At 37.6% G+C, this 26,186-nt stretch overlaps 1 protein-coding gene across 2 annotated transcripts; it reads right to left on the reverse strand.

The window, feature by feature from the left end:
- Positions 1-17,131: 17,131 nt before the first annotated feature.
- On the reverse strand, positions 17,132-22,919 carry pnp4a (purine nucleoside phosphorylase 4a). Of its 2 annotated transcripts, none has more exons than XM_060858213.1 (6): positions 22,856-22,919; positions 21,954-22,117; positions 20,661-20,764; positions 19,783-19,958; positions 19,399-19,589; positions 17,132-19,044 (listed from the first exon to the last, which is right to left on the reverse strand). In XM_060858213.1, the coding sequence occupies exons 1-6, from the start codon at positions 22,876-22,878 to the stop codon at positions 18,827-18,829; spliced, it is 876 nt and encodes a 291-aa protein (XP_060714196.1). In that variant the 5' UTR covers positions 22,879-22,919; the 3' UTR covers positions 17,132-18,826. The 2 variants fall into 2 exon arrangements, with proteins under 2 accessions (XP_060714196.1, XP_060714197.1); XM_060858214.1 differs by having other exon boundaries at positions 21,954-22,133; positions 22,856-22,908.
- Between the last annotated feature and the right edge of the window lie 3,267 nt (positions 22,920-26,186).

Here is a 26,186-nt window from a genome sequence, read left to right on the forward strand (position 1 = left end):
TGGCAAAGGCTCAAAACTCAATGTCTCAACAACCAAGCACCAGCACCAGCGAGGAAGTTGGTAGCCAGGAAGACCAACCAACCCCAACCCTTATACATCCCTGGCCGTACCTGGAAGAATTCTTTGAAATGGTAGGATGGAAAAATAAGTCATTGTGCATGCGCTGTAAGCTATGCGCACCCAAATACCACAAGCTAATGGCTTTCAAAGTCTCGCCGTCTAATTTAAAAAAGCATATTGAGGTAAGCTGAAATTTTGTTATTATCAGTCAATTATTAACAAATTTGAAATTCGACTTTAGCCAAACGTTATCTGAGCTTAAATTATTGCTATATTTGTAAGTTAATTGTGCAAAGCTATAGTTTTTGTTATTATCAGTCGACTATTGACAATATTGTAGTGACCTAGTAACTGTCATGATTGAAGCACCTGCCTCGCCCTCCGTTCGCCACCATAGGGAACCTTCCCCCAACTACTAACAGTTTCCGGACTGCATCTCCCATAATCCTCTCACCAGGAATGATTACACCGCCACCTGCGGCCAATTACCCACTTCCTATTGTTACAACCCGTGAAAATAGGGTATTGCATTGTGTGTTCTTGTGCATGTCTGTGTGCAGTTTGATTCCAGGCCAGAGTTTCCAGCCTGCCCTAGCCTGTCCTGATCCTGCCCCCATGTTGATGACATCATCATTAATGGACTATATAAAGAGGAAGCAGAAGAAGAAGGAGGAGGGGGTGTTCGGTTTGGCAACACTGGACTGTGACTGGAGCACTGGTAGCGATCCGGAAATGGAAGATGAATCGTGCAGCGGGAGTGCAGGAGGGAATCAATGGTGGAAAGTTGTGAATCGGAAAAGGAAGAAAACTAATAGCCAAGGATCATTTACGGATAGTGGAAAGGAGGATTACGTGAGTAGGAAGAACATAGAAGTATATAAAGTCATGATGAAATTTGCAGAATCGGGTATGACGATAAACCCTATTAAACTGACAAAATCTCTTAATAAAGCTTTAGGAGTAAACCATAGTGCAAAGACTCTGAGAGATGGTAACCTGATTATTATGTGTAAAGATGAAAAACAACAAAAGAAGGCTTCACTATAACCTCGATGCTTGGACTCTCGGTGTCATGCACATTGATGAAATCTAAACCTTGGATTAGAGGAGTAATAACTGGAATTCCTACTGATATGGGTACAGATAAAATTAAAAGTTGTGTTGAAGGAGGGAAGGTAGTTGGAGCAAAACGGCTTAGGTTTGTGAAAAATAAAGAACGGCAGGAATTATCAGTAATGCTTCAGTTTGATGAGGAACGACTTCCAGAGAGGGTAAAAATAGGATACGTTAGTTATCCAGTAAGACCTTACATGCCTCCTCCGCTTAGGTGCTTCAAGTGCCAGAAGTATGTTAGTGCTGTTTGCAGAGGAAATCAACGTTGTGCGAGATGTGGGGGTGACCATGAATATGGTAAATGTGGTGAAGGAGTAAAGGCAAAATGCTGTAATTGTGGAGGTGAGCATAGTGCTGGCTTTGGGGGATGTATTGCTCACAAACAGGCTGTGAAAATTCAAAATGTGAGAATATCTGAAGGGTTAACTTATGCTGAAGCAGCACAAAAAACAAAACAAAAAGAGCAAACTCTGAAAGACTGAAAAGTTCAAGAACGGTCTGGAAGTACTTGTGATCATAGTAAGGCAAAAGACGATATTTTGGTGATTGGGAAATTGGAATTGGTTTCATTTATGGCTGAAGTGGTAAACTGTTCTGCTCAAACAGAAAGCAGAACAGAGAGAATTAAAATCATAATAAGGGCAGCTGAGAGATACTTGGAAGTAACAGGAGTTACATTGGAAAAAATAAACGACATGCTAAAGACTCAATCAAGTACTCAAATGGCATGTGGAAGTACCTGATAACAATAATGGTTTTAACAATTCTTCAATGGAATGCCAGAAGTCTTAATGCAAATGGATCAGAATTTAAAAAGTTTATAGATCAAATAGATTATATTATTTTTCAATCAAATAGGAATATTATTAAAAAGCATAATTTGTCTACAAGAAACATGGTTAAATCCAAAATTAAACTTTGTTCTGCAAGGGTATCAAATTGTTAGGAATGATAGAAAGGCAGGTAATGGAGGTGGAGTGGCAACTTTTATAATAAATGAATTAGAATACAGAGTTATTAATGAGACTGACGAGTTTGAATTGGTGGTTATAGAGATATTTGCAGAGAAACATAATAATGAATAATTAACTATTATAATCCTTGTAATAGATTAAGTGTAAATTTAGGAAAGGTTATAGGCTCAGGGGATCATAAAATAATTTGGTGTGGAGATTTTAATGCACATAGCACTTTATGGGGAAGTAGTAAAGATGATTATAATCGACATGTTGTTGAAGAAATATTAGATAGTAATAGGTTAGTTTGTCTTAATGATGGCAGAAACACAAGAATAGATTTGGTACGTGGTATTGGATCAGCTATAGATTTGATGTTGGTTTCTGAAAGTATAGCTAGCAAATGTGTATGGGATGTTTGGGAAGATAATAATATGGTAGTGATCACTTTATTGTTGTACATAAGGTAGGGATAAGTGTAATACTACATAATGTACTTTTAGCTCCAAGATGGAGATTCGGTAAAGCAAATTGGGAAGCATATAAATATCTAAGTGAAGTAGAACTATCATCATTAGACCTGAATAAGATGGAAGATGTAGATGAATGTAATGGAGAAATATGTATAGTATTGTATAAAGTAACAGATAATGTTATAGGGAAAAAGGGACCATGTAAAAAGAGGAAAGCAGTTCCTTGGTGGACAGATCAGTGTAGTGAGGCTATACACAATAGGAATAAAGCATTTAGAAAAATTAAAAAGTCTAAATTATTTGAAGATTTTATTAAGTATAAGAAAGCTCAAGCTGAAGTAAGAAGAATAGTAAGAGGAGCTAAAAAGAAGTACTGGAGAGATTGGTGTACAACAATAGGAGAGGATATTGATGTAAGTGAAGTATGGGGATCAATTAGGAAAATGGGAGGAATTTATAGAAACCAAACTTTACCTGTTTTAAAAAATGATGAAGGAAGTATAGCAGTGACAGATAATGAAAAAGCTGAAATGTTAGCTAAAGTTTTTGTTAAGGTTCATAGTGATACATTATTATCAGAGGATGTTAAAATGAATAGAGTTCAGAACAAAAATAAATATCCAGATTTACTGATGAAAAGAAGTCCTTCTGGTGAGGCTATGGATGCAGATTTTACTATGTATGAATTGAAGATGGCACTAGGGGGAGTCAAACATTCGTCTCCTGGAAAAGATGATATATGTTATGTCATGATTCAACATCTATCAGATAGATCTTTGAATATTATTTTAAATCTATTCAATAAGATATGGAATGCAGGAAAGATTCCTTCTTCATGGAAGCATGGAATAATAGTACCAGTTGGCAAGCCTGGTATGGATAAATCTAATCCAAATAATTATAGGCCTATTGCTTTAACTTCTAATTTATGCAAGCTGATGGAAAAGATTATTATACGAAGGCTAAATTATATATTGGAAATAAAAGGTCTCCTATCACCTTATCAGAGTGGATTTAGGGCAGGTCGGAATACTATGGATGCTGTTTTAAGTTTAGAAGCAGATATTAGAAAAGCTCAAGCAAATAAGGAAGTATTGGTAGGGGTTTTATTTGATATCGAGAAGGCATATGATATGCTTTGGAAAGAAGGACTTTTAATCAAACTTAAATGCATGGGAATTGGAGGAAAGTTATACAACTAGATTATGGACTTTCTTATAGAAAGAACAATTCAAGTTAGGATAGGTGTAGAGTATTCAAAGACTTACAAAATAGATAATGGAACTCCCCAAGGAAGTGTATGCAGCCCAGTATTTTTTAATATTATGATTAATGATATTTTTTGCAATATTAAGAGTGACATTGGAAGGGCATTGTTTGCAGATGATGGAGCAATATGGAAAAGAGGACGTAATATTGCATGTGTGACCCAAGGACTACAAAAAGCTGTAGACGAAGTGGAGGTATGGGCAAATAATTGGAGTTTTAGATTATCAGTGGCTAAAACACAAGTTATATGTTTTACAAAAAGGAAAAATGTACCAGAATTTAAATTAAAGTTATACAATGAGGAACTGGGGCAAGTCCCGGTAGTTAAATATCTTGGTGTGTGGATGGAAACTAGATTGACGTTTGCAACTCATGCTAAAAAGTTGGTTGATAAATGTAAGAAAGGAGTAAACATTTTAAGATGTTTATCCGGGGTAGAATGGGGAGCTTGTAGATTATCCTTGAAAAGAATTGTACTGAGAACTGTAGAAAAGAACTGTACATTAATCAGACCAAGTTTAGATTATGGAAGTATTATTTTTGGATTCGCATCTAAATCTATTCTGAAAAAGGTTGAAACAATGCAGAACCAAGCTTTAAGAATATGTTGTGGGGCTTTTAAAACATCTCCCATTGCAGCTATGCAGGTAGAGGTAGGGGTAGCTCCTTTACACTTTCGTAGGTTTAAAATGAGAATGAACTATTGGGTGAATTTGAAGGGACATAAAGAGTCTCATCCAGTAAAGGGGGTGACTGAAGAATGCTGGGAGCATGTTAATAAACATATTAAAAGCTTTGGATGGATTGCTAATAGAGAAGCAGAAGTAGTTGGTATTGCTAACTGCGATATAAGTCCAACTGTGATCGTTTCCAAAATTCCACCATGGTTTCTTCCAATGCCTAATGTAGATTTTCAAATACAAGATAAATTGAAGAATGAGGAGGATACCCCTAAAAACATCATTGCGCAACAGCATGTAGACCAGAATTATTCATCATGGTACCCATTTAGTTACATATATTCACAGATGGGTCTAAAGACCCTATCTCTGGTAGAACTGCTGCTGCAGTATATATTCCACAATTTCGAACTAGTATTAAAAAAAGAATAACTGATCATGTATCTGTCTACGCAACAGAATTGATTGCTATGGTGGTAGCCCTCCAGTGGATAGAGGAAGTAAAACCAAGCTTAGTGGTAATCTGTTCTGATTCCTACGCAGCATTATCGAGTCTTACGAGTGGACTAAATTCATCGAGACAAGACATTATATATGAGATACTTGCAAGTTTATTAAGAATCAGCAAAGAAAGTTTGATAACATTTTTGTGGGTTCCTGCTCATGTGGGAGTGGTAGACGAAGTGGTAGATAAACTAGCTAAGGAAGCTCTGAAACACTCAGAGATAGATATTCAAGTCTCTCTAAGCAAAAATGAAGTTAAAGGGAAAATTAAAGAATTCATGAATAACAAATGGCAAGAGGCATGGAATGGTGATGGCAAAGGTCGGTTTATGTATAATATTCAACAGCAAGTAGGAAATGGAAGATATGTTGTCAGGAACAGAAAAGAAGATACATTTATTTCACGTATACGAATAGGTCATACTGGGTTAAATCAATCTCTGTTTAAGATAGGTAAACATGAATCGGGCCAATGTGCTTTTTGTAATCAGCCAGAAACCATAGAACATGTTTTAATAACATGTAAAAAATATGAAAGAGAAAGGTTAAAACTAATCAATGAAGTTAAAAAGTTGGGTGTTGAATCATTCAATGTGATAGGCCTGTTGAAAAAACAAGAAAAGCAGAGTATCATCTATGGTTCTATAATAGAATTCGTTAAAGAAATCGGAATTTTTGATAGAATTAAAATTTTTTTTATTTTTTTTTATTTTATTTATTTATTTATTTATTTGCTGCGTAAGTCATAGCAAGTATGACTTGCTTCATACTAGCCTACTAGTGCTTCACACTCCAGTCCAGTTGGTGGCGGTAAATGCACCTAAAGTTGGTTTGCCATCCGCCATAAAAAGTCATAAGAAGAAGAAGAAGAAGGAGGAGGCGGGTGTTGTTAGTAGTGGTGGTTGTTTGTGGCGTTGTGATAGTTGGATTATTGTGATTTTGTGATTGTTCTGGTATTGACTTCTGCCTGTTTTTGACTCTGAGCTTGGTTTTCCCTTGGATTTGTTGCCATGTTACACTTTGTATATATACATATTTTTTTCACTGTAAAATGTGTCACTGTTTCACTGGCAGCAGGGGTGTGGCTGCCTCTTTTCTTTGGGAGTGGGTTCTTTTTTCTGTGTGTGTTTTGGTAGGGAGTTAGGGAAGTTCCCCTGTATTTTTTTTCTTTTCTTTGCTTTCAGGTAAGGATAGTTGTTTAACTATTAGACCTTTTTGTTTATTATTTTGGCCTTGGCCCACCTTTAAGAGACGCCTGTGTACTGTTGGCTGTATGTATCATTATTTTTTTGTAAATACACTTACCTAGAAATTCTACTTTGTGTGGTTTCTTTTGGTATTTATAAAGGTATCCAATTCACTGAATCCCGAGCTATAGCGCTGTGCAGCCCAACCCTAGACTGGGTTGTAACACTATATAGCTGCACTTGAACTTGACCTCAGTGCAAAGTCTCGATCTGCGTTAGCAATCATTCTGAGCGTTTCTCGTTTGTCTTAGTTCTGGTTGTTGATCTCGTTTCTGTATTCTGGTTTCTGATTGTTTGCTGCCTGCCCTGACCTTCTGCCTGTCTTTTCGTGTCTGATTTCTGCCTGCCCTACGATATCGTGTTTGCCAATTCTGACCCTGCCTGTCTGTTTACGAGTTTCTATTAAAATGCTGCAAATGGATCACCAGCCTTATGACTCCTCATTACAGTAATGTACTAATAATGATAAATTTGTGATGTTTGCTATGGCAAACTTGGGTACATGCCAATGGTTTGCTTGCTACCAGTAGGCTATCATTCAACATTGCAAACTAGTTTGGTGGCTCGGTGTGAGATTTGAAATTCAACTTTATCCAAATGTTATGAGCTTATATTGTTATGCAATATTTGTAAGTTAAATGTGCAAAGCTATAATCCACAGCTGGTTGATAAGTTATGTACTAAGGATAGTCATGATCCTGTCTGTGTATGAGAGTGCACGGGTGCGCCTGTATGGGGCCCTATGGGTCCTTGTAAAGAGGTAAATGGCCCAACTATTGTCCAAATGCTGTTTAAAGTGATAATTGGTAATTACTGATAATTTTCAGTCATGCCAGCAGCTGCTTGTGGTCCTAAAACAGCTTTAAAGGGATAGTTCACCCAAAAAGAAAAATTCTGTCATCATTTTCTCATCCTCATGTTGTTTTAAATCTGTATGAATTTCTTTATTCTGATGAACACAAAAGAAGATATTTTGATAAATGATAAGCACACAGCTGATTGTAACCATTGACTTCCTTAGTAGAAAAACAAATATTTAGGAAGTGCACTTCGCACAGGCGCACAGGCGCGTGCACTCTCATACACAGAGGCTCATGACTATTCTTAGTACATGCTTTCCTTGGGTGAACTATCACTTTAAGTGGCAATATTCTGGACTGCTCAACATAATTGCATAGACCAGTAAAACTGCTCCCTAACTTGTCTGACCTTCATTCATGAACTTTAAACATGACATTAATACAGCGGAAGTCCTAGATAGTCTAAGCTTGTGGTTTGAGAGAAATATGAATCTCAATCTGTGCCTGTGCAATCATTTTTCTCCACAGAAGAAACACCCCACTCGTCTAGAGAGGTACACGCAACTTACTTCAGCAGCCCTCAAAAGGAAGTCATCCACTGAAGGTTCTTTGGCCCCACCCTCCAAACAAACCAAGCTGTGGGAGACTCGAAGGGTGTCCCAGGCAAGTGTAGATAAAGTAGTCCTCAAAATTCATTGTCCAAGGCTTGCACCCACCACACATTGTTCAGCAACAGGGCTTCATTGATCTTGTGCAACATCTTCAGCCAAATACAGATGTCATGACACACAATACTGTTGTATTTGTTGTAAACAAAGTAAAAAAGGCCTCTGTTGAAATGAAAAGAAAACTGAAAGCTGCCCTAAGTGAAATTGAATTCATAGCAACAACAACGGACTGCTGGACGGCACACTGTCGCGGTTTCATTGGTGTCACTGCGAACTGGTTTAACCCCCAGACCATGCAGAGATCCTGTGCTGCCCTGGCATGCAAGCAACTTAAAGGGTCCCACACCTTTTCTGCCCTGGCTGGTGCCCTAAATGATATTCACACAGAATTCAATATCAGAGAGAAGATTCAATTATATAAACTTCCTGAAAGCCTTCAGAGTTTATGGGCAGACTGATGAGAGCAACAATCCTGAACCTGTAGGAGAGGGTGATGGAGAAGAGGATGATGGAGGGCAAAATGATGATTAAGATGAAAAAGGGGAAAGCTTTGAAAGTGTGGAATTTGTTGATGCCGGAGCCCTGTTGGACGAAGATGACTACTTGGAATACCAGCTAACCAAGCACCATCGCAGCGCCTGCCCCCTCCTCGATTTAGTGTCCACAGTTGATGCTTCAAAGGCAGAAGTCAATATAGTCTATAATAGAAGTCTATATTATTCAAAGAATAATATAGGATGCATGGATGCACTATGCCAATATACAGTCTCCATATTTACTATGGATATGATTTGTAGCAACACAACTATATTTCTAAAAGTCTCAGATGACAATATTTTTCCTTTTTTATGCGAAGACAATGAACCCAGTTGCAAAGGCACTCAATGTTCTTCAAGGAGAAACCAGTGTGCAGATTGGTTGGTTGGTCCCCACCATAACTCTACTAAGGACCAAGCTCCAGCACCTTCACGTCACCTCCAAGTTCTGTGAACCTTTGATTGCTGCACTTCTTTCAGGCCTTGAAAAACGCTTTGGCGAGATGCTTGCAGATCCAGAGCTGATAGCCGCAGCTATTCTAGTTCCCAAATTTAAGACCTTCTGGACAAGTGACGAAAATATCTTCAAACTTGTAAGTGTCTTACTTGTCAACTTCCCCTTAAAGGGATAGTTCACCCAAAAGAAGAAAATTCTGTCATCATTTTCATTTTCTAAACCTGTATGTTTTTTTTTATTCTTTTGATGAACACAAAAGAAGATATTTTGATAAATGATGGTAAGCACACAGCTGATTATAACCACTGACATCCATAGTAGGAAAACAAATATTATGGAAGTATAGTGATAAATGATGAAGATATTTTGATAAATGATCGTAAGCACAAAGTTGACAGTACCATTGAATTCCATCGTATTTGTTTTTTCTACTATGGAAGTCAATGGTTACAATCAGCTGTGTGCTTACCATAATTTATCAAAATATCTTCTTTTGTGTTCATCAGAAAAGTAATTCATACAGATTTAGAACATGAGGATGAGAAAATGATAACAATTAAAATTTTTGGGTGAACTATCCCTTTAATGTGTGTAATTTCTATGGAGACAGTGAAATGACTTTGAATTGAGATTAAAATGAAATTTAATGACACACACACTACCCAATACACAATTACAGTACTGTCATATGGTCTAAATTGTCCTTTTTTTTATTCCACAGGCCTTGACTACATCAGAAACCACTTAGACTGTCAGGCCAAGAATCACATCAGTGAGGGCTCCCAATCATCTGTGGAAGAGGACCAGCCCTCTTGAAACGACCCAGCAGTTGGATGCGTACCTGGGGTGCCCAGGAGACACAGTAGAGGTACTGAAGTAAAAAGCTTGAGTTGATACTTCAACTTCTACAAAAGTATTTTTAAACCCTAGTATCTATACTTCTACCTGAGTAATGAATGTGAATACCCTTGACACCACTGATGAACATTCACTATCATCAACAACAATAACACCAATAATAATAATAATAATAATACATATGGAAGCAGCATATTTTGGATCATGCACCCAGACTCCATGTGCTGCACATTCACAGATGATATTTACTGACTGCTTTATGTGAAGTAAGTGAGACCAAGTGTACTTGTCAAGGCCACGCAGTCATATGGGTACGGCGAGTACAGCAAGGGGCTAGAACACAACCCTGGGGGCTCCAGTGCTGAGAGTGAGGGAGGCTAAGACCACATTCACCATTCTGGAGGATGGTGTTGTGTAGTCCGTTATAGTTCTTAGTTTATGCAACAGGCTCCTAGAAAAACCATGCTGACTCTATTTTCCTCCATTTGTGCTACTTTGCCTCTTTCGCCACTCTCCCCACACAGTAAAAACATTATGATTATGATTATGTGATCTGAGCTGATTGAGACCAGATGTGTATAATGGTTCAATTGCAGTAAAGCTATGCTCAGATACACCCACATGCACATTAACACAAACAAAACCAGCTAGGGTAGAACATGAGAACACAAGGGAGGTGTAATGTCACGGATGCCGTCTCAGGCAAATCTGCAAATCTGGGGTGGGTCATGATGGAACACACAACAAGGGAATGACTTGGACAGGCTTCAGGTGGGAGATGTGAAAAAGACCACCTGTCTGATACAAATAGAACTTTGAGATAATATCCCCATTTTCTATGGGTTTTAACAACCTTGTTCATCAAATGTGTGAACCAGTATTTCTGCCATAGAAGTGTGGCTTGTCTAAAGTTTGTTTCTGTTGTATGATGATTTTCCCTTTACTGGAGACAGTGTATGGGGGGCACGGTAGCTTAGTGGTTAGCACGTTCGCCTCACACCTCCAGGGTTGGCGGTTCGATTCCCGCCTCCGCCTTGTGTGTGTGGAGTTTGCATGTTCTCCCCGTGCCTCGGGGGTTTCCTCCGGGTACTCCGGTTTCCTCCCCCGGTCCAAAGACATGCATGGTAGGTTGATTGGCATCTCTGGAAAATTGTCCGTAGTGTGTGATTGCATGAGTGAATGAGAGTGTGTGTGTGCCCTGCGATGGGTTGGCACTCCATCCAGGGTGTATCCTGCCTTGATGCCTGACATAGGCACAGGCTTCCCGTGACCCGAGGTAGTTCGGATAAGCGGTAGAAAATGAGTGAGATGAGTGAGTGGAGACAGTGTGTTTGTATATCATCAGTGTTCCTAGCACTCGAGTGGCTCTACACTTGAAGCCATTCAAAGAGCTTTTTCAGATACAAATTTAGTGTTACAACCTTGAAAAGAAACAGACTTACTTTTGAATAAGCTTTTTAAAAACTTTAAATTAAAACATGGTCCACAAGACAATTAATTTAGAACAAGAATTTTACAATTGTTTTATCTGAATTAGAACCTTTATCAGGAAGTATATTTGACACCCCTGATATAGTTGGAGTGGAGTACACCTATCAGCCAAAACATTAAAACCACTGTCAGGTAAAGTGAATAATAGTTATTATCTTTATAATGTAACAAGGCATTGGATATATTAGTGAGTGGTCACTTATTGAAGTTGATGTGTTGAAAGCAGTAAAAATGGCTAAGTGTGACTTTAAAGAAGGCCAAATTGTGATGGCTAAACAAGTGGGTCAGAGCATCTCTAAAACAGTTTTTTTTGGGTATTCCTGGTATGCAGTGTATAATATCTACCAAATGTGGCCAAGGAAGAGAAAACTGGTGAACCAGCAACAGCACCCAAGGCTCACAGGTGCGCATGAGGAACGGCTAGCCTGAAGCATGAAGAACGTCTAGCCTGTCTGGCCCAATCACACTAAAATGCCACTGTAGTACAAATTGTTGAAAAATGTAATGGCTGTCATAGAAAAGCATCAGTAAACACAGTGCATTCCAGCTTGGTGCATGTACTTAAATACTTATTAACCCTAACCCCTTTTCACCACAGAAAGTGCCTACCATGGCCATGTATTTGTGTACATCATGTGGATGGATTGCTGACTTGGGGATTAGGTGGCACAGGAAGGCACTATTGGAAGAAGGCAAACTGGGAGAGGCAGTGTGATGGCTATTTTCAAAAAACATTGCTTGGAAAACATAAATATAAGTATTACATGTATTGTTAACAAGCAAGACTGAGCTAACACTGACAATGGAAACTCCCTGAGTTGACATGAGGAAAAATCCTTGAAAGACACAGACACAAAAGGGAATCTACCCTTATGAAGATAATTGGTGCAAGATTTGAGGATGCTGAGGACAAACCGATTTTTCAGTTTGGTTATTCACAATGTTTCTTCCTCAAATAGTCTCAGGGACTTTTCCTTGCCACTGTTGCCTCAGGCCTGCTTATAAGGGATAAATATAAAATTAATTTTAAACATTATAATTTTTATACTGAGTTTTATATGTTTGTAAAGCTTCTTTGAGACAATATCAATTGTTAAACACACTATACAAATAAAATAAATTGAATTGAGTATTGGATTTTGTCATTTTGAATTTCTTTAAAAACATACTTTTGCAAACTTGTCCTAGAACATTGATACTCTCACCATCAAATTTAGTATGTATCATCTACAAATAATTTTGCTTGGGCAGACATCGTGGCCACTGTTATCCAATGAATAGTGAAGTCAACAAAATAGGAGTCATGGCAAATTTGGTGTAAATTTGGTTACTAGGGGGAATATTGAGTGCTCATGAAGTTTCATGAAATTTGGCTACATGGGGTGATATAGCAGAAAACAGAGATTTTTTTTATTTTTATAGATAATTTAAATATCTATAACATTGGAACCAAAGCAGATTAAAAAATATATTGTGCATCTTCAGAGTAAAGGACCTTAGTGGGGAAAACATGAAGCCTGAGTGTCAGCCATTTTGTTTTCCAGTCTTCTTGGTATTATTGTTTTTCTATGGCCTTGAAGCCACAGGTGGATGCAAATGGAATCTCATACCCTCATAACGCACAGTCAAATGTATTTAGGCACCAAATTGGAGTCAATCATGTAGTTCCAGCAACAGGCCAAATTTCAGAGCACATCCTCTGAACCATTTGCCCTAGAGGAGTGATCTTTAATTTCACAGAATTTCTGTGTTATGATGCAATTAATAGACTTATCTACTTTTTTTATATTGGATTCTTGAAAAATTTGGCCTGAAGAGGAAGTTACTCTAGCTTGTTCTAAGATAGACAACTGCTTTCTGACTTCAGGCAACATGCCAGCCCCATGCAAGCAACTGCCATTTTTTCCAGACCTCCATGCTGAGGTATGAAGGTACTGGGGAATACCTATTCTGCCTGTCTTTTTTTCCTGGCCATTTCTAATTATTCGGCCATTGTAGCACTTGAAAATTATTATTATAATACCGCTACCGCGCCCCTACATTTCCAACATAGAGGAAGCCTGCACACTGTTCTGAGCTGTGTAGGTTACCTCAGCCCTTGTGGGGAAGGCTCGCATGGCAGCATGCTAAAGGAGCTGCACCCCTGCACACCATGGCGGTCTTGCAGACCTACCAGGCTGACCTGATAAGAGTTCAACTGTGGTGAGGAATTGAAACCTGAGGCTATATCTGAGTTCCACTAAGCCACAGATATTGCATTCCATTCCATGAAGCTGATGGACCACACCATAGGGACTTCTATGGTTGCATTTGTTGCCATGGAGAGGCACTTGTGGTTTAATTTAGCAGGGATTAAGGAAAGAGAGAGGTCCATTTTTCTGGACGCATCAATGGGCCTTTTGTTCTGACAGGCACAAGGAGGTGAAGTGCCAGTCATCAGCATTCAGGGAATTTATCCCTCGCTGCAGTGAGCAGCCTGGTCCATCTTCCAGCCACAACCAGCCCCTTCTAGCTCTCTCAGATCAGGAAAAATAGTTTTGTGGCCCATGTGGTAGATCAGGGGAGAGAGGACCGTAGGTCTGTCATCTCTGCCAGGCGGGCTAAGAAGGAATCCTGATACCTGAGGACTAGAATTCATAAGACCATTTGTAATAGGGCACCTGCCTCACCGCCTCTGGCATTTCGGAGTTCTGTAAGGACTGCCCTTGCTCCCTTTTCTTGCACAAATCTGTCCCCTAGTTCAGCACCTGCCAGCAGGAGGTCAGTACAAAACTGACACCTCTTTCATACAATCTGGCATCATGGAAACTATTGCCACTGTGTCTCAGTGGGTCCTAGATATTGTAGAAAAAGGTTACAGGATTGAGACTCTTGAGTCTACTTAAGTTTTTACAACCAGTATTTTGTTGTGTTCAAGAAAGACATCCAATTTTGGACCTGCAGGCTCTGAACTGTGCACTGAAGAAGTTCCAGGTTAACATGCTCAAACTTATTGCATCGCAGGTCAGGTCAGAGGACTGATTTTTGACAATAGACCTCAAAGACACCTATTTTCACATACAGTAGGCATTCTGCCAGAGCACAGGAGGTTCCTCAGGTTCACTTTCAGGGTGAAGAACCAGTATTGTTCACCATGCATGCAGGGATGTCTGTCATCCTGTCAGGAGTGAAAGCTCTTTTGCCGTGATGTAAACAAGTGTAAATTGTAAATAAGTGTTTAGTACTGTTTGATATATTCTACCAGACAATATTTTAAATCTCACTCATGGTTGACTCAGATATGTGCCTCAAACCCATCTTTGTAGGCAGAGGTCAATTTTCTTTCCTCCTTTTGGAAAAGATGACATTCAAAATGACAATTTTGGACTCATTTGCCCCATAGCTAAGTCCCCACACACAAAGGAGGATATCCTTTACCATCACTCTCCCTATCCTACCTACTTAAAACTAACTCTCACCGCCACTCTGTCTCCCCTTCTTTTGTAGCTTCTGGCACTCTTTCAGCAGCATTTGATATGCTGTAAACCTCAAGATTCTCTTGTCCACCCTCAGGAGTCTTGGGATTTGCAGATCAGAATGGGAATGGTTTTCTCCCTACCTGGAAGAATGCTCATATCAGGTAACATGGAGAGGACATCTTCCATGCAGACTCTTCACTGGTGTCCCACAGGGCTCAGTACTTGGTCCTCTTCTTTTCTCCCTGTATACTCACTCTCTTGGTGAAGTTATTTCCTCACACGGGTTCTCTTACCACAGGCTGATCAGGTACTTGTTTAGTCCCTTGTCATCTCAAGACTGGACTACTGCAGCTCACTGCTGGCATGTCTACCTATAAACGCAATTCATCCAATGATCAAAAATGCAGCTGCACGACTTGTTTTCAACCTGCCTAAGTTCTCGTATACAACCCCTCTATTACAATCCCTCCAATGTCTTCAGGTAGCTGCACGCATCAGATTCAAAACACTGATAATTGCCTACAAAGCCAAAAATGGTCTTTGATTTTGTAGTGACTTGTTGGACAGCAGAAGAAGCACATCATGCAACTCTTATTTAATCTTTTAATCCACTTATTTAAAAACATTGATTAATTAATTGGAGCTAGAAGTCCTTTGAAGTTTAATCTGTTGATAGCAAGTTTAAATCACTATTGTTCATGCCAATTTATCAGTGAACATTTGAACAGTTTAAAATCACCACTAGAAAGAAAGCGTTAAGCTAATTTTCTTAAAGCTAAGCTAATAAAAAAAAAATCTTTAACATTTTTATCTCTCACATGCATTTTATGAATTTATTTGCTGTTATTTTGTTAGTGATGGAATTGGGGGTAACTGCCATTTTTACAAGCTTTCCCCTTAACACACTACACTGCTCTCACTGTAACTAACCCTCTTTAGCATCTGGATACACACTTCTAATGCTGCAGTTTTCTCTGACAGCAAGCTAAATAAAATATACTTATCACAATTACAATTACTACTAATAACTGTGGAAGAATTACTGAGCATCCTGCAGCTCATGCATTGGACAAACAGATTGTTTGTCACACTTAATGGTTACATACCATTTGAATATGTGCCAAATATTAAAAAAAGATCAGCTTGCTGTCTTTAGAAAGAAAACAAATCATACTTTGAAAAAATTAAGTTTGACAGGAAAGTGGACAATTTAAGGAAAGCAGCAGCATCACAAAATTATTGACTGTAAGGGAATATTAAACTGTAAATTTGACTTTCAAATTTGTGATTTGCTTCCACCTGCAAATTGCTTTTTGTATTAAAATAACATATAGTCACACCATTGTAGCAGTGTTGCATGCAGTAGGCTAAGGTAAGTAGCAATTGTTCATTTGAAGTTTACTCAAGTGAAAGAATGTAAGTAATAAACTTACACCTACTAGCACTATGCATTATGAGTATATTTTGAAAAAGTAGATTATCTTAATATCAAAACCTTAAATTTTCTCTGGACTTAATGATAAATACATGTCTGACCTTTGGAACGAACCAAAAAAAAAAACTAGAAAATCGCATTCATGATGATTTATGGTGATTTTATTTCTTTGCCTACATTGACGCTGATGCATTAAGAGGAGGGTGTCCCCCGTACCAAGATGGCGGCTCTATTGACGCATTCGTTCCAATGTACTGCCGTACCCAAGGTGACATCTAGTGTATATATCTATGTAGCTTACACTACAGAAACCTCAGATTAAACTATAAGCAAATAAGTGTGAATGTCTCATTCAGACTCAGGATGAGGATTCGTTTGCTGAGACCATGACCCACAGACTTGTTAGAAAAGAAAAAAATATGTGCTGCTGCTTTCAGTCCTTCATTAGAATCATTCCCTCTTATGTGCCCATGGTGTATGGGAGCAGTTTAGAAATTCATTGTCATCACAACTGGACTCTTTCACCAACAGCATTTTGGCCATTTTGAAACAGCCTGCCACTGTGTCAATGGGTCTACAACTTCCTGACAGACAGACCACAAGCCGTACGGGTGGGCAAACACACCTCTTCCACCCTCACCCTCAGCTCTGGAGCTCCCCAGGGTTGTGTTCTGAGCCGCCTGTTATACTCACAATACACATGACTGTGTGGCCACTTCCAACTCCACTACCATTATCAAGTTTGCTGATGACTGCATGTCGTAATCTGTAAGTATCTGTATGTGACATAAAAATTTGATTTGATTTGATTTGAAATGCTTCAGGGAAGCATAATTATTGCATTAATTGATTATCCAAACAGTGTATAGGAATTTATTAGTTTTTGCATTCATTTCTTTGGGATCAGGTGGAATAAACATACAGGTGCATGTCAATAAATTAGAATGTCGTGGGAAAGTTCATTTATTTCAGTAATTCAACTCAAGTAGTGAAAGTACTTGTGATGATTTTGGCTCACATTTAACAAAAACCCACAAATTCACTATCTCAAAAAATTAGAATACTTCATAAGACTAATAAAAAAACATTTTTTGGGGAATTGTTGGCATGCGGCTCTTTGCCCGGTTTCAATTGGCTCTTACGTTCATATCGAAGTTTGTATTTGTGTCTTTTTAATATGCTTGTATGTGTTCGCTTCGCTTCAGTTCAATACAGTATTTTCGTCAAACGTGCATGCGAGTGGGATGAAAATACCTCAACGTTTCCCAGTAGGAGCAAGATAATTTGAGTAAACAATTTGTGTTTACTCAAATTATAAGTTCACTCTCAAAATGGCAGGGGAAAAGTGTGTTCAAGTGTGCGCATGTGTATGATGTGGCTCTTTGTGGTAACACAGTAAAAAATGTGGCTCTTGGTCTCTGACTGGTTGGACACCCCTGGTATATGTACTCAATACTTTTTCTTTAATTACTGCCTCAATTCAGCATGACATGGAGGTGATCTGTCTGTGGCACTGCTGAGGTGGTATGGAAGCCCAGGTTTCTTTGACAGTGGACTTCAGATCTACTGAATTTTTTGGTCTCTTGTTTCTCATTTTCCTCTTTGGAAAATAGATTCTCTGTGGGGTTCAGGTCTGGTGAGTTTGCTGGCCAGTCAAGCACACCAACAACTGGTCATTTAACAAACTTTTGGTGCTTTTGGCAGTGTGGGCAGGTATCAAATCCTGCTGGAGACTGAAATCAGCATCTTTATATTTCTTGGTAAATAGATGCAGTGACTTTGGTTTCAAAAAACAAAGTGGACCAACACCAGCCTACATTGCACCCCAAATCATCACAGACTATGGAAACTTAACACTGGACTTCAAGCAACTTGGGCTATGAGCTTCTCCACCCTTCTGCTGGTTTCCAAATGAAATACAAAACTTGCTTTCATCTAAAAAGAGGACTTTGGACCACTTTGCAACAGTCCAGTTCTACTTCTCCTTAGCCCAGCTAAGATGCCTGAAGTTTTCTGTGGTTCAGGAGTGGCTTAATGAGAAGAATATGAGTGTAGCCAAATTTCTTGACACATGTGTGTGTGGTAGCTCTTGATGCCTTGACCCCAGCCTCAGTCTTTGTGAAGTTCACCCAAATTCTTGAATCAATTTTGCTTGACAAGCCTCTTCTTTGCCAATGAATGTTTGTGGCTTACCCTCCTTGTGAAAAGTATCAATGATTGTCTTCTGGACAAATGTCAGTTCAGCAGTCAGAAAATATGATGAAACATGTAACTAAACAGTTTTAAGAATGGCTTCCCTTGTGGAACTAAACTCGATGGAATTTACCCAGGCTTGTTGAAAAAAGCCTGGTTTCGTCAGGTAACTTGGAAGGTTTGTGGAAGAGCCTTGTTTAATCTGTAGCTAAGTGAAGCTAAGATTAGATTTATCCAAACCTAAGCCAAGAAAATTGCATATTTATAAAATTATCTATTTGAACCAGAGTTATTCTTAGAAAAAGAATAATTCCTCAGAAAGGCCAATTATAGCACACCAACATTCTATCAAAAACATTTAAAAAAATGTAACAAGCAGTGTTATTTCAATATTATAGCACCCTCAAATGTAGTATGGTGAGTGAGTTAAACATCTTTTAGTACAATATTTTTAGAAATTCAAAACAAGGTGTTCAATCATAGTGGCTGGCCACCTAATGATGAGGAGGAGGAGGAGGAGGAGGAGGAGGAGGAGGAGGACAGATAAATGTTATTAAAAATAAACAATAAAGAAACCCCTGTTAGCTAGATTTGGCTATGGATTCGATGAAAATACTTGGATCTATGGTCATGCTTCATTGTTATTAATGTCCATATGAATAATGATTTCAGTTATGAGCTTCTGTATCATTTCTGATCGTATTTTGCTCATTTCCAGAACGGCTTCATGATTGGTGGTCTCTGAGTTTTCATAGCTTTTCACAACTTTGTTGGTTATAAGGGAGAGGCCAAACACACGCAAGCCACAATGGCTGGCCACAAGGACTTCAGGGGCTGTGCTCATGCCTGTAAGACAAGAACATAAAGATTATAATATTTTCTGAATCTTTGACTAAAATACAGTGCAAATAATACCACTCTCATAAGAAATGAGAAATAAGAAATTGGTACTAATTGTAACAAACATTGTACTGCACTAAGGTGATAACATTAGCCCTTTAGACCTTTTTAGTTTATACTTTAGTGCTTTTATCAAAGACTGTGCAGTATACAAAAGTAATACATTTTTAAAAAATATTAAAGCCACATAAGCACATATGACATCTCTTCCGTAGTAAATTTTAATTATATTAATAATTAAGAAATGTAATAGACAAGACTTATTTGAATTTTTAACATTTACTATTAAAAGAAGCTCACCCACAGCATCCACTCCCAGTTTGTGCAGAAGCATGGCTTCTGCTATGCTCTCAAAGTTAGGCCCACCCACCATACCATACACCCCCTCATGGACAAATTGGGTGACGCCCATCCTCTTACAGATGTCAAATGCCAGCTTTCGCAAATCTTTATCATAAACTCCAGACATAGGTGGGAAACGAGGTCCAAACCTAAGGAGTAACCATGCATAGTTAAGAGGTGGAACATAAGTTAGAGTAGTTACGTTGAATATGTAAGAGTTTCAGCTAGACATTTCTTGCAGCTACCATTTGTGAATATGGGTTAGTCTAATTTAGGTCCACCAAGCTTATCAATTTATTCTTAAACATCACAGTCATTAAGGTCAGCTCATTCTTGACTCACTTGTCATCATTAGGGCCACTGAGTGGGTTTAAACCAGCAAGTCCAGGGAAGTTGACGTGATCTTTAATAATCATGATGTCACCACAGTGATAACTTTCTGCTATGGACCCTGCAGCATTCGTGACAATCAGGGTTTCCACACCCAATAGCTTGAACACCCTCACTGGGAAAGTGACCTGTGATGGAGATGCAGAATAACAGGCCAACCTTCATACTTTGAATTTCACACAGTTCAGTTTTATAGCATACAGAGCTGTGTAAACCAGGAGTATCTTATTTAGTTTATGAGCCACATAAATAGCCATTTAAAAAATAAGTCCTCTTAAATATGTTCATTTATTAGTATTTATATAAAAGATGCAAAATAGAATATGTTGTGATTGCATAAGTATTTAACACTTCTGCAGTCAGCCAGATTAACCACAAAGCTGGTTATTTAGGGAAATGCTTCCTAAGGAAGAAATTAAAAGATATTTTCTTTCATTTGCACCCATAAGTAGAGGGGTTTATTTAACCCTTTTTATTCCTAATGGAAAAACAGAGATTAGTTTTTCCAATCTTTCAATTCAGCTGGCCCAGATAATGGTTTTTGTTTAGAACACTATACTAGATTCTATATTCATTTGGTAAGAAACATTGAAACTTTTCCCCTCCAGTTCTAGCAACAGGCCATAGGTTTGCCACTGCTAGTGTAAATTGTGTTGTAAGTATAATTGTAATGGTTTTATTTCTGGTAGAAAGTAACTGATATTAAGAGAAACTTGTTGTATTAAAAATAGTAACTGGCAAGTGTGATACACATAATGTAAGACAAAAATATGTTTTGATATGAGGTGACAAGTGTTTCAGTATATATTGGTACATATAAAAGATCTCACCTTACACAGTGAGTGTCCCTCATACATGTGGAATCGTCCCTGCATACAAACACATGTCTTCCCTTTGAGTTCGCCAAACACCAGCTTCCCAACATGTCCCTGCACTGTATACACACACAGTAAATATTTATATACTTACGTAATTTTTCATAATCACACCCACAGAAGAGTGCAGATTTCCGAGATGACTTAAAATGACGTAAAAATGATTCTATTTTTCATTCTTTTGAAATTTACTTTGTATTTACTATATTCAAAATAATGACATTACTGACAACAACTTCAGTGAAAAGTAGAATCTTTGAGTTTTTTTTTTTAGTATTTAAGGTGCTCCTTGAATGTTTGTGAACCTTATTCACCTTTCTATATTTCAGTCAGGACCACTTTGTCAAATGAGAATTTATTAGATGATATGCATACAGTTAGTGTTGGCGGTATGGTTCTGTTCTGGGCAAAAATCCACGCGCCTGTCCATGCGCATGCATGGACAGAGCGGGGAGAGCAGCAACTAGAAAATAGAATAGACCCCCGTATAACAGCAGAACCATTAATCACGCATAGTATTAAATATGCTCACTTACATGTTTTGGAAAATAAATAAATAAACAAACAAACAAACAAACAAATAAATAAATAAATAAATAGAGGGAGAGAGAAAAAAAAAATACGTGATTTATAACGTAAACTGGTACAACGAACAACGGGTTCCGGCTAGGTGGAGTCGGGGTTGGAGGAGGGAGTTTAAATCGCAGCAGCAGCAATGTGCTAGAAAGCGGCTCAATGAATGGGAATTTAAAGGGTCGGATAATAGATGCATGCTTGACGACGAATAATTTTTATTTATAAAGCATGCTTTACAATAGACATTGTTGCAAAGCAGCTTTAAATTAGTATATAGATTCAGGACAAAAAACTATAAATTTAAAAGTTTTATTTATCCCTAATGAGCTAAACAGATACAATAATGGCAAGGAAAAACTCTCCAAGATTATATCAGGAAGAACCCTTGAGAGGAACCAGGACATTTATTCTCGTCATAACATGAAGTATGTCTGGTCTAAGTTACTGGTCACTGATCACATTTTGAGCTCCACACCTCACCTGTATTTTGTGGAAGCCAGGAATATCAGAGCACTTGCGATTATATAAAAAAAAAAAATTTTACTTCTATAACTGCACTATATGGACAGAAATTACAATTATGTAACCAGAAAAAATTAATCTCATTATAACATGAAGTATGTCTGATGTAAGTTACTGATCACTTGTCACATTTTGAGATCCAAACCTTACCTGTGCTTTGGGGAAAGCCAGGAATATCAGAGTATTTGAAGCAGTCCTGGCACTGGAGAGAATCAGCTAGCATGCTTAGTCCAGATCCACAGATTATGGCCACTTTAGGTCTATGCTGTGTTTGGGAAATTAGCCAATCCACTGTCTTCTGATAGTCTTTGTGGCTGTGAAGAGATATTACTAATTTTTCTGTTACTTTTGGTGGTTTGATTTCATAATTACCCTTCATCAAACATTACTGCTGTACAATTAGTCTATGTGATGATAATTTAAGGGAAGCCATTGGTAATTGCAGTGATTTAAATTTTCTGAACACACAAATATATTGCATATCTCATAAATAGACACAGCTAATACACAGTTTAAAAAATGAATAATTTATATGTTAACAATTACTAAATGTATTAAATTAATGGTTAAGTCATGAACAAAATTCTTTTACATTATAACTTATTGAACACTGGTCTTCATCTAAATATTAGACTATATAAAATATATAAAATATTATATTTATACAGTTTAAGTTCTGAATTGGGGAGGCAAATTGAAATCTGCAACCTCAAATATTAAGCTGTAGTTCATGTTATCATTGTGTTTTTAATTATAGTTATTGATGTTATGAACATTGTTTAATATTGATCTTAAATATTTGGCTTATTTGGTTTATTATTAAAACCAGCAATTAATGCTGGTTACTTTTTTACTAATTTGAACATGAAAATGTATTTATTAGTTTCTAGTTGTCAAAGTAATAACAAGCCTCTTTAAAAAAAACTTTTCATGAAATTGTGCTTTTATATTTTAAGACTAGATATAAATAGTTTAAAAACTTTAATATCCATGAATAGAATTAAAGAATATCCATGTTACTGTTTAAAAATTTGGAAAAATAGCACGCTTACCTGATTTGATCTTTACAGTGCATGTTGTTGTCTCTGAGGAAGGGTAGTGTGGCTTGAAGGTAAAACAATGTGCTTGAGGTGTGGAGTGTGTAAATAAGACAACAGATTTCAGACCATTTAAGGAAAGCCAATACCAGAACTTTCGAAGCAACCTCAACCTCCTGATTGGTTTACAACTCAGTGTTGTCATGCCATGCCAAATCAACTGATAGATAAACTGGGAGACTGCATGCCCAATGCAAAGTGAAAATACAATGACACAACTGTAGAGAATAAGTTAATATATTGCCCAGTATTTTTGGCTATAGTAGTGCTAGCATGTGAGGTCTATTAACGGAGAATGGGCTCCAAATTTAATTCGAATCATGGGACCAGAGAAATTCAATTTAAATCATTTGAATATGCCACATGGACTGGCTGATTACAGTTGGGCTAGATGATAGTTGTGATAGATTTACTTGCCACAAAATATTTCAAACAAATTTTCAAACAAATTTATTAGCAAGTACTCATCAAGCAAAAAACAATAACAATAACTATTAATCCAATTCTACCATCCAATTGTCGATTAGGAGTTTCATCTTAGAGACTGCACTACTGACACAACAATGTTGTTCAGTCAATGGCTACCGAGTAAAGGTAGGCTCATGTAATTTTTTTCAACAGTATATGCTACTGTAAATATATAAAATGGTTTGAACTGTCTAATGGTGTTTGCATTCAGAAGGTGGAAAGTTTCCAAACTAAAAGTTCTAATACCTTCAAAAATATTATTGATAATGGTACATATTTTCTTAATTGAAGTGAGGACATTATTTTACATTGGTGAACTTTTTAGTAGTTAAATAAAAGAAATGGGATTAGTAACAACAGATTATAAAATGTTTAGAAGAATTGTATATGTCTGGTGGTTGGTTAAGCAGAGCAGCAGGTCACATGCTCTTCCACATGCAGTCATGTGGAATTGTAGTGTAATTGGTCTTAAGGGCATGTGCTACAAAACTTGTGATTTGGAAAATGAGTTTACTATGTCTGCCACTTAATTCTACTAATTTCAGTCTACATTAATCTGTTCACTTTCTCTTTATAAATTTGGAATAATATGGCTCTCATAACATCCCATATGATACAAATTGTGCATGTTCTGTATTCTTTATAAGAGGAAAAGTTCAGAAATTGTAGCTGCATTTATGGCATTATGCACTTTTTTCTATTCTCAGTACAGCTATTATCTTATTATCTTTCTTTGATTTAATCCTCATACACATGAAATAAATGTGCACCTGGCTCCAATGGGTGCCAAGAACTAAAGATTATTTATTATATACTAAAGTTATTTCTACACATAAACACGTACAATAAAATATAATAATATAATGCATTTTTTTCTGTGGTTTGAGGCTGATATTCTGACACAAAAATATTAAATGACCTTAGAAAATTTTAGTATAGAGTGGTGTTCAAAAGAATTAAAAATCATTTCCATTTTCAATCATTTTTCACTCTTCAGGACCACTCATGTTACAAAGAGTTAAAAGGCCAGTAACAGTGGTAACAGTAAGTGTTAGGTAAGTGATAGGTTAGACTTTATTGTCACTGTATTCCTGTGCAAATCCATGAGATTAAGTTGGTATCCCCTGAACTGTTCAAAAAACAACATAAAACAACACAGATAAAACACAGAAACCAAGAAAAAATAGTAAACTAAGCAATTGTAAATTAAACAAAGTGGTAAGTATGACAGTAAGACTGACAGTAATACAGACTTTTATGTGCAGTTGCATGTATTTGCATCTGTGTGTGAAGGGCTATGAAATCAATCAATGTTCAGCTGTTTTACAGCTCTAGGGAAGAAGCTGTATTCTATCCTTGTGGAGTGTGAGTGGATTGTACTGTATCACCTGCCAGAAGGGAGCAGTTTCAAGAAATGATGTGCAGGTGGGGTCCTAATCATTTTGGAGGCCTTGCTCTAACATTTGAAGAGATAAATTACCTGACAGTAGAATTGTGCTGGTGAGGTTTTGACTCATCCAATGCCCATCAATAGAAGTTCAAAATATGTTACTTGGGCAGTCTCACTCTCTTCAGTCTGCTCATGAAGTAGAGGTGTTTGCCTTTCCATTGAACTCGGGACTCTCTCTTCAGCCTTGTGGACTAACATACACCATAATCTCCTTTGTCTTTCTGTTAAGAATGAGACTTTTGGCAGAGCACCAAGCTGGCAAGTTTTGTACCTGATCCCAGTATACAGTACAGGCTCATCAGTTTGTGATCAGACAATTGTTGTATGGACAGTTAGACAGTCATGGGTGAAGTGTGCATACAGCAGATGGCTTAACAAACATACCTGAATAATAAGAGAATTCAGGATGAGAGTGGAGGATGTACACTCTCCTAACCTGACATTCTGGGGACAGTTGCTTATGACATACAGAGCCCAGCTACAGACTGCTGTGTTTACGCCTAGGATGTGGAGTTTGGACCACAGTGCATTGGAGATTCTCCGGGACTGGACTGGATAGAGACTATATACTAGGTGGTACTACCTTTATGTGTCTGTATGATATCTGTCTTATGGCATTGTCTGTCTGGTTCTTGTCTTGTACTGTTTGCACAAGGCTGCACACATTCACTTTATGTCAATAGGTTAATCTTATTTTGTTAACTTTAGCACTTAGTTCTTAGATTTGTCTTGTGAAGCTAGCATCAGGGTCATGTAGGAACACTGTTTCATTTAACTGCATACTGCATCAGCTATATATGGTTGATGTGTAACTATTTAAGAATAAATATTTAATTGGCTTTCCAAAAACCACCAAGTTAGTTATTTCATACAACTAAAAGATATATGTGTCTTTTTTACTTATCACTATCAATCTGCATTGCTGATACTAAGCCCATCTTTACTTATTTTAGTTTAGTGAAACCTGGGAGCAGAACACAAAGTCACAAGGGTCCCTAATGCAGACCTCTCTCTCTCTCTCTCTCTCTCTCTCTCTCTCTCTCTCTCTCTCTCTCTCTCACTCCTCTATCTTTTTTGCTCTTACACACACAAAAACACACACAATCTCTCAGACCATCCTTATTAATGCATAAAACTGCTGTGCTCTTTGTAGCTGCTAGACATGGTTTTGCATAGTGCCATCTTGTTATACAACACTAAACAGCTGATCGATAGACGCCCGCACAGCTTGTGCCTATTAGTCAAGCTTTTTTATTCACAATGTAAGGAATATTAAATTAATGTAAAATGTGTCCAGTAAGAAGTGCTTGAAGATGCACAGACAGCCATTAGAAAGAAAGCCTAGAAAGAGACTTGGTATTGACAACT

This window comes from Tachysurus vachellii, chromosome 22 (assembly GCF_030014155.1).
Source record: "Tachysurus vachellii isolate PV-2020 chromosome 22, HZAU_Pvac_v1, whole genome shotgun sequence".
Classification (NCBI taxonomy): Eukaryota; Metazoa; Chordata; class Actinopteri; order Siluriformes; family Bagridae; genus Tachysurus; species Tachysurus vachellii.

Bases quoted from the DNA above. Each gene is read 5' to 3' on its own strand.
- pnp4a (XM_060858213.1), bottom strand. From the start codon at position 22,878: ATGCACTGTAAAGATCAAATCAG. The intron at 20,765-21,953 runs GTAAGGTTTGGA...GTGTGTATACAG, and splicing joins TGGCTTTCCCCAAAGCACAG to TGCAGGGACATGTTGGGAAG. The intron at 19,959-20,660 runs GTGAGATCTTTT...TCTCCATCACAG, and splicing joins AGGGACACTCACTGTGTAAG to GTCACTTTCCCAGTGAGGGT.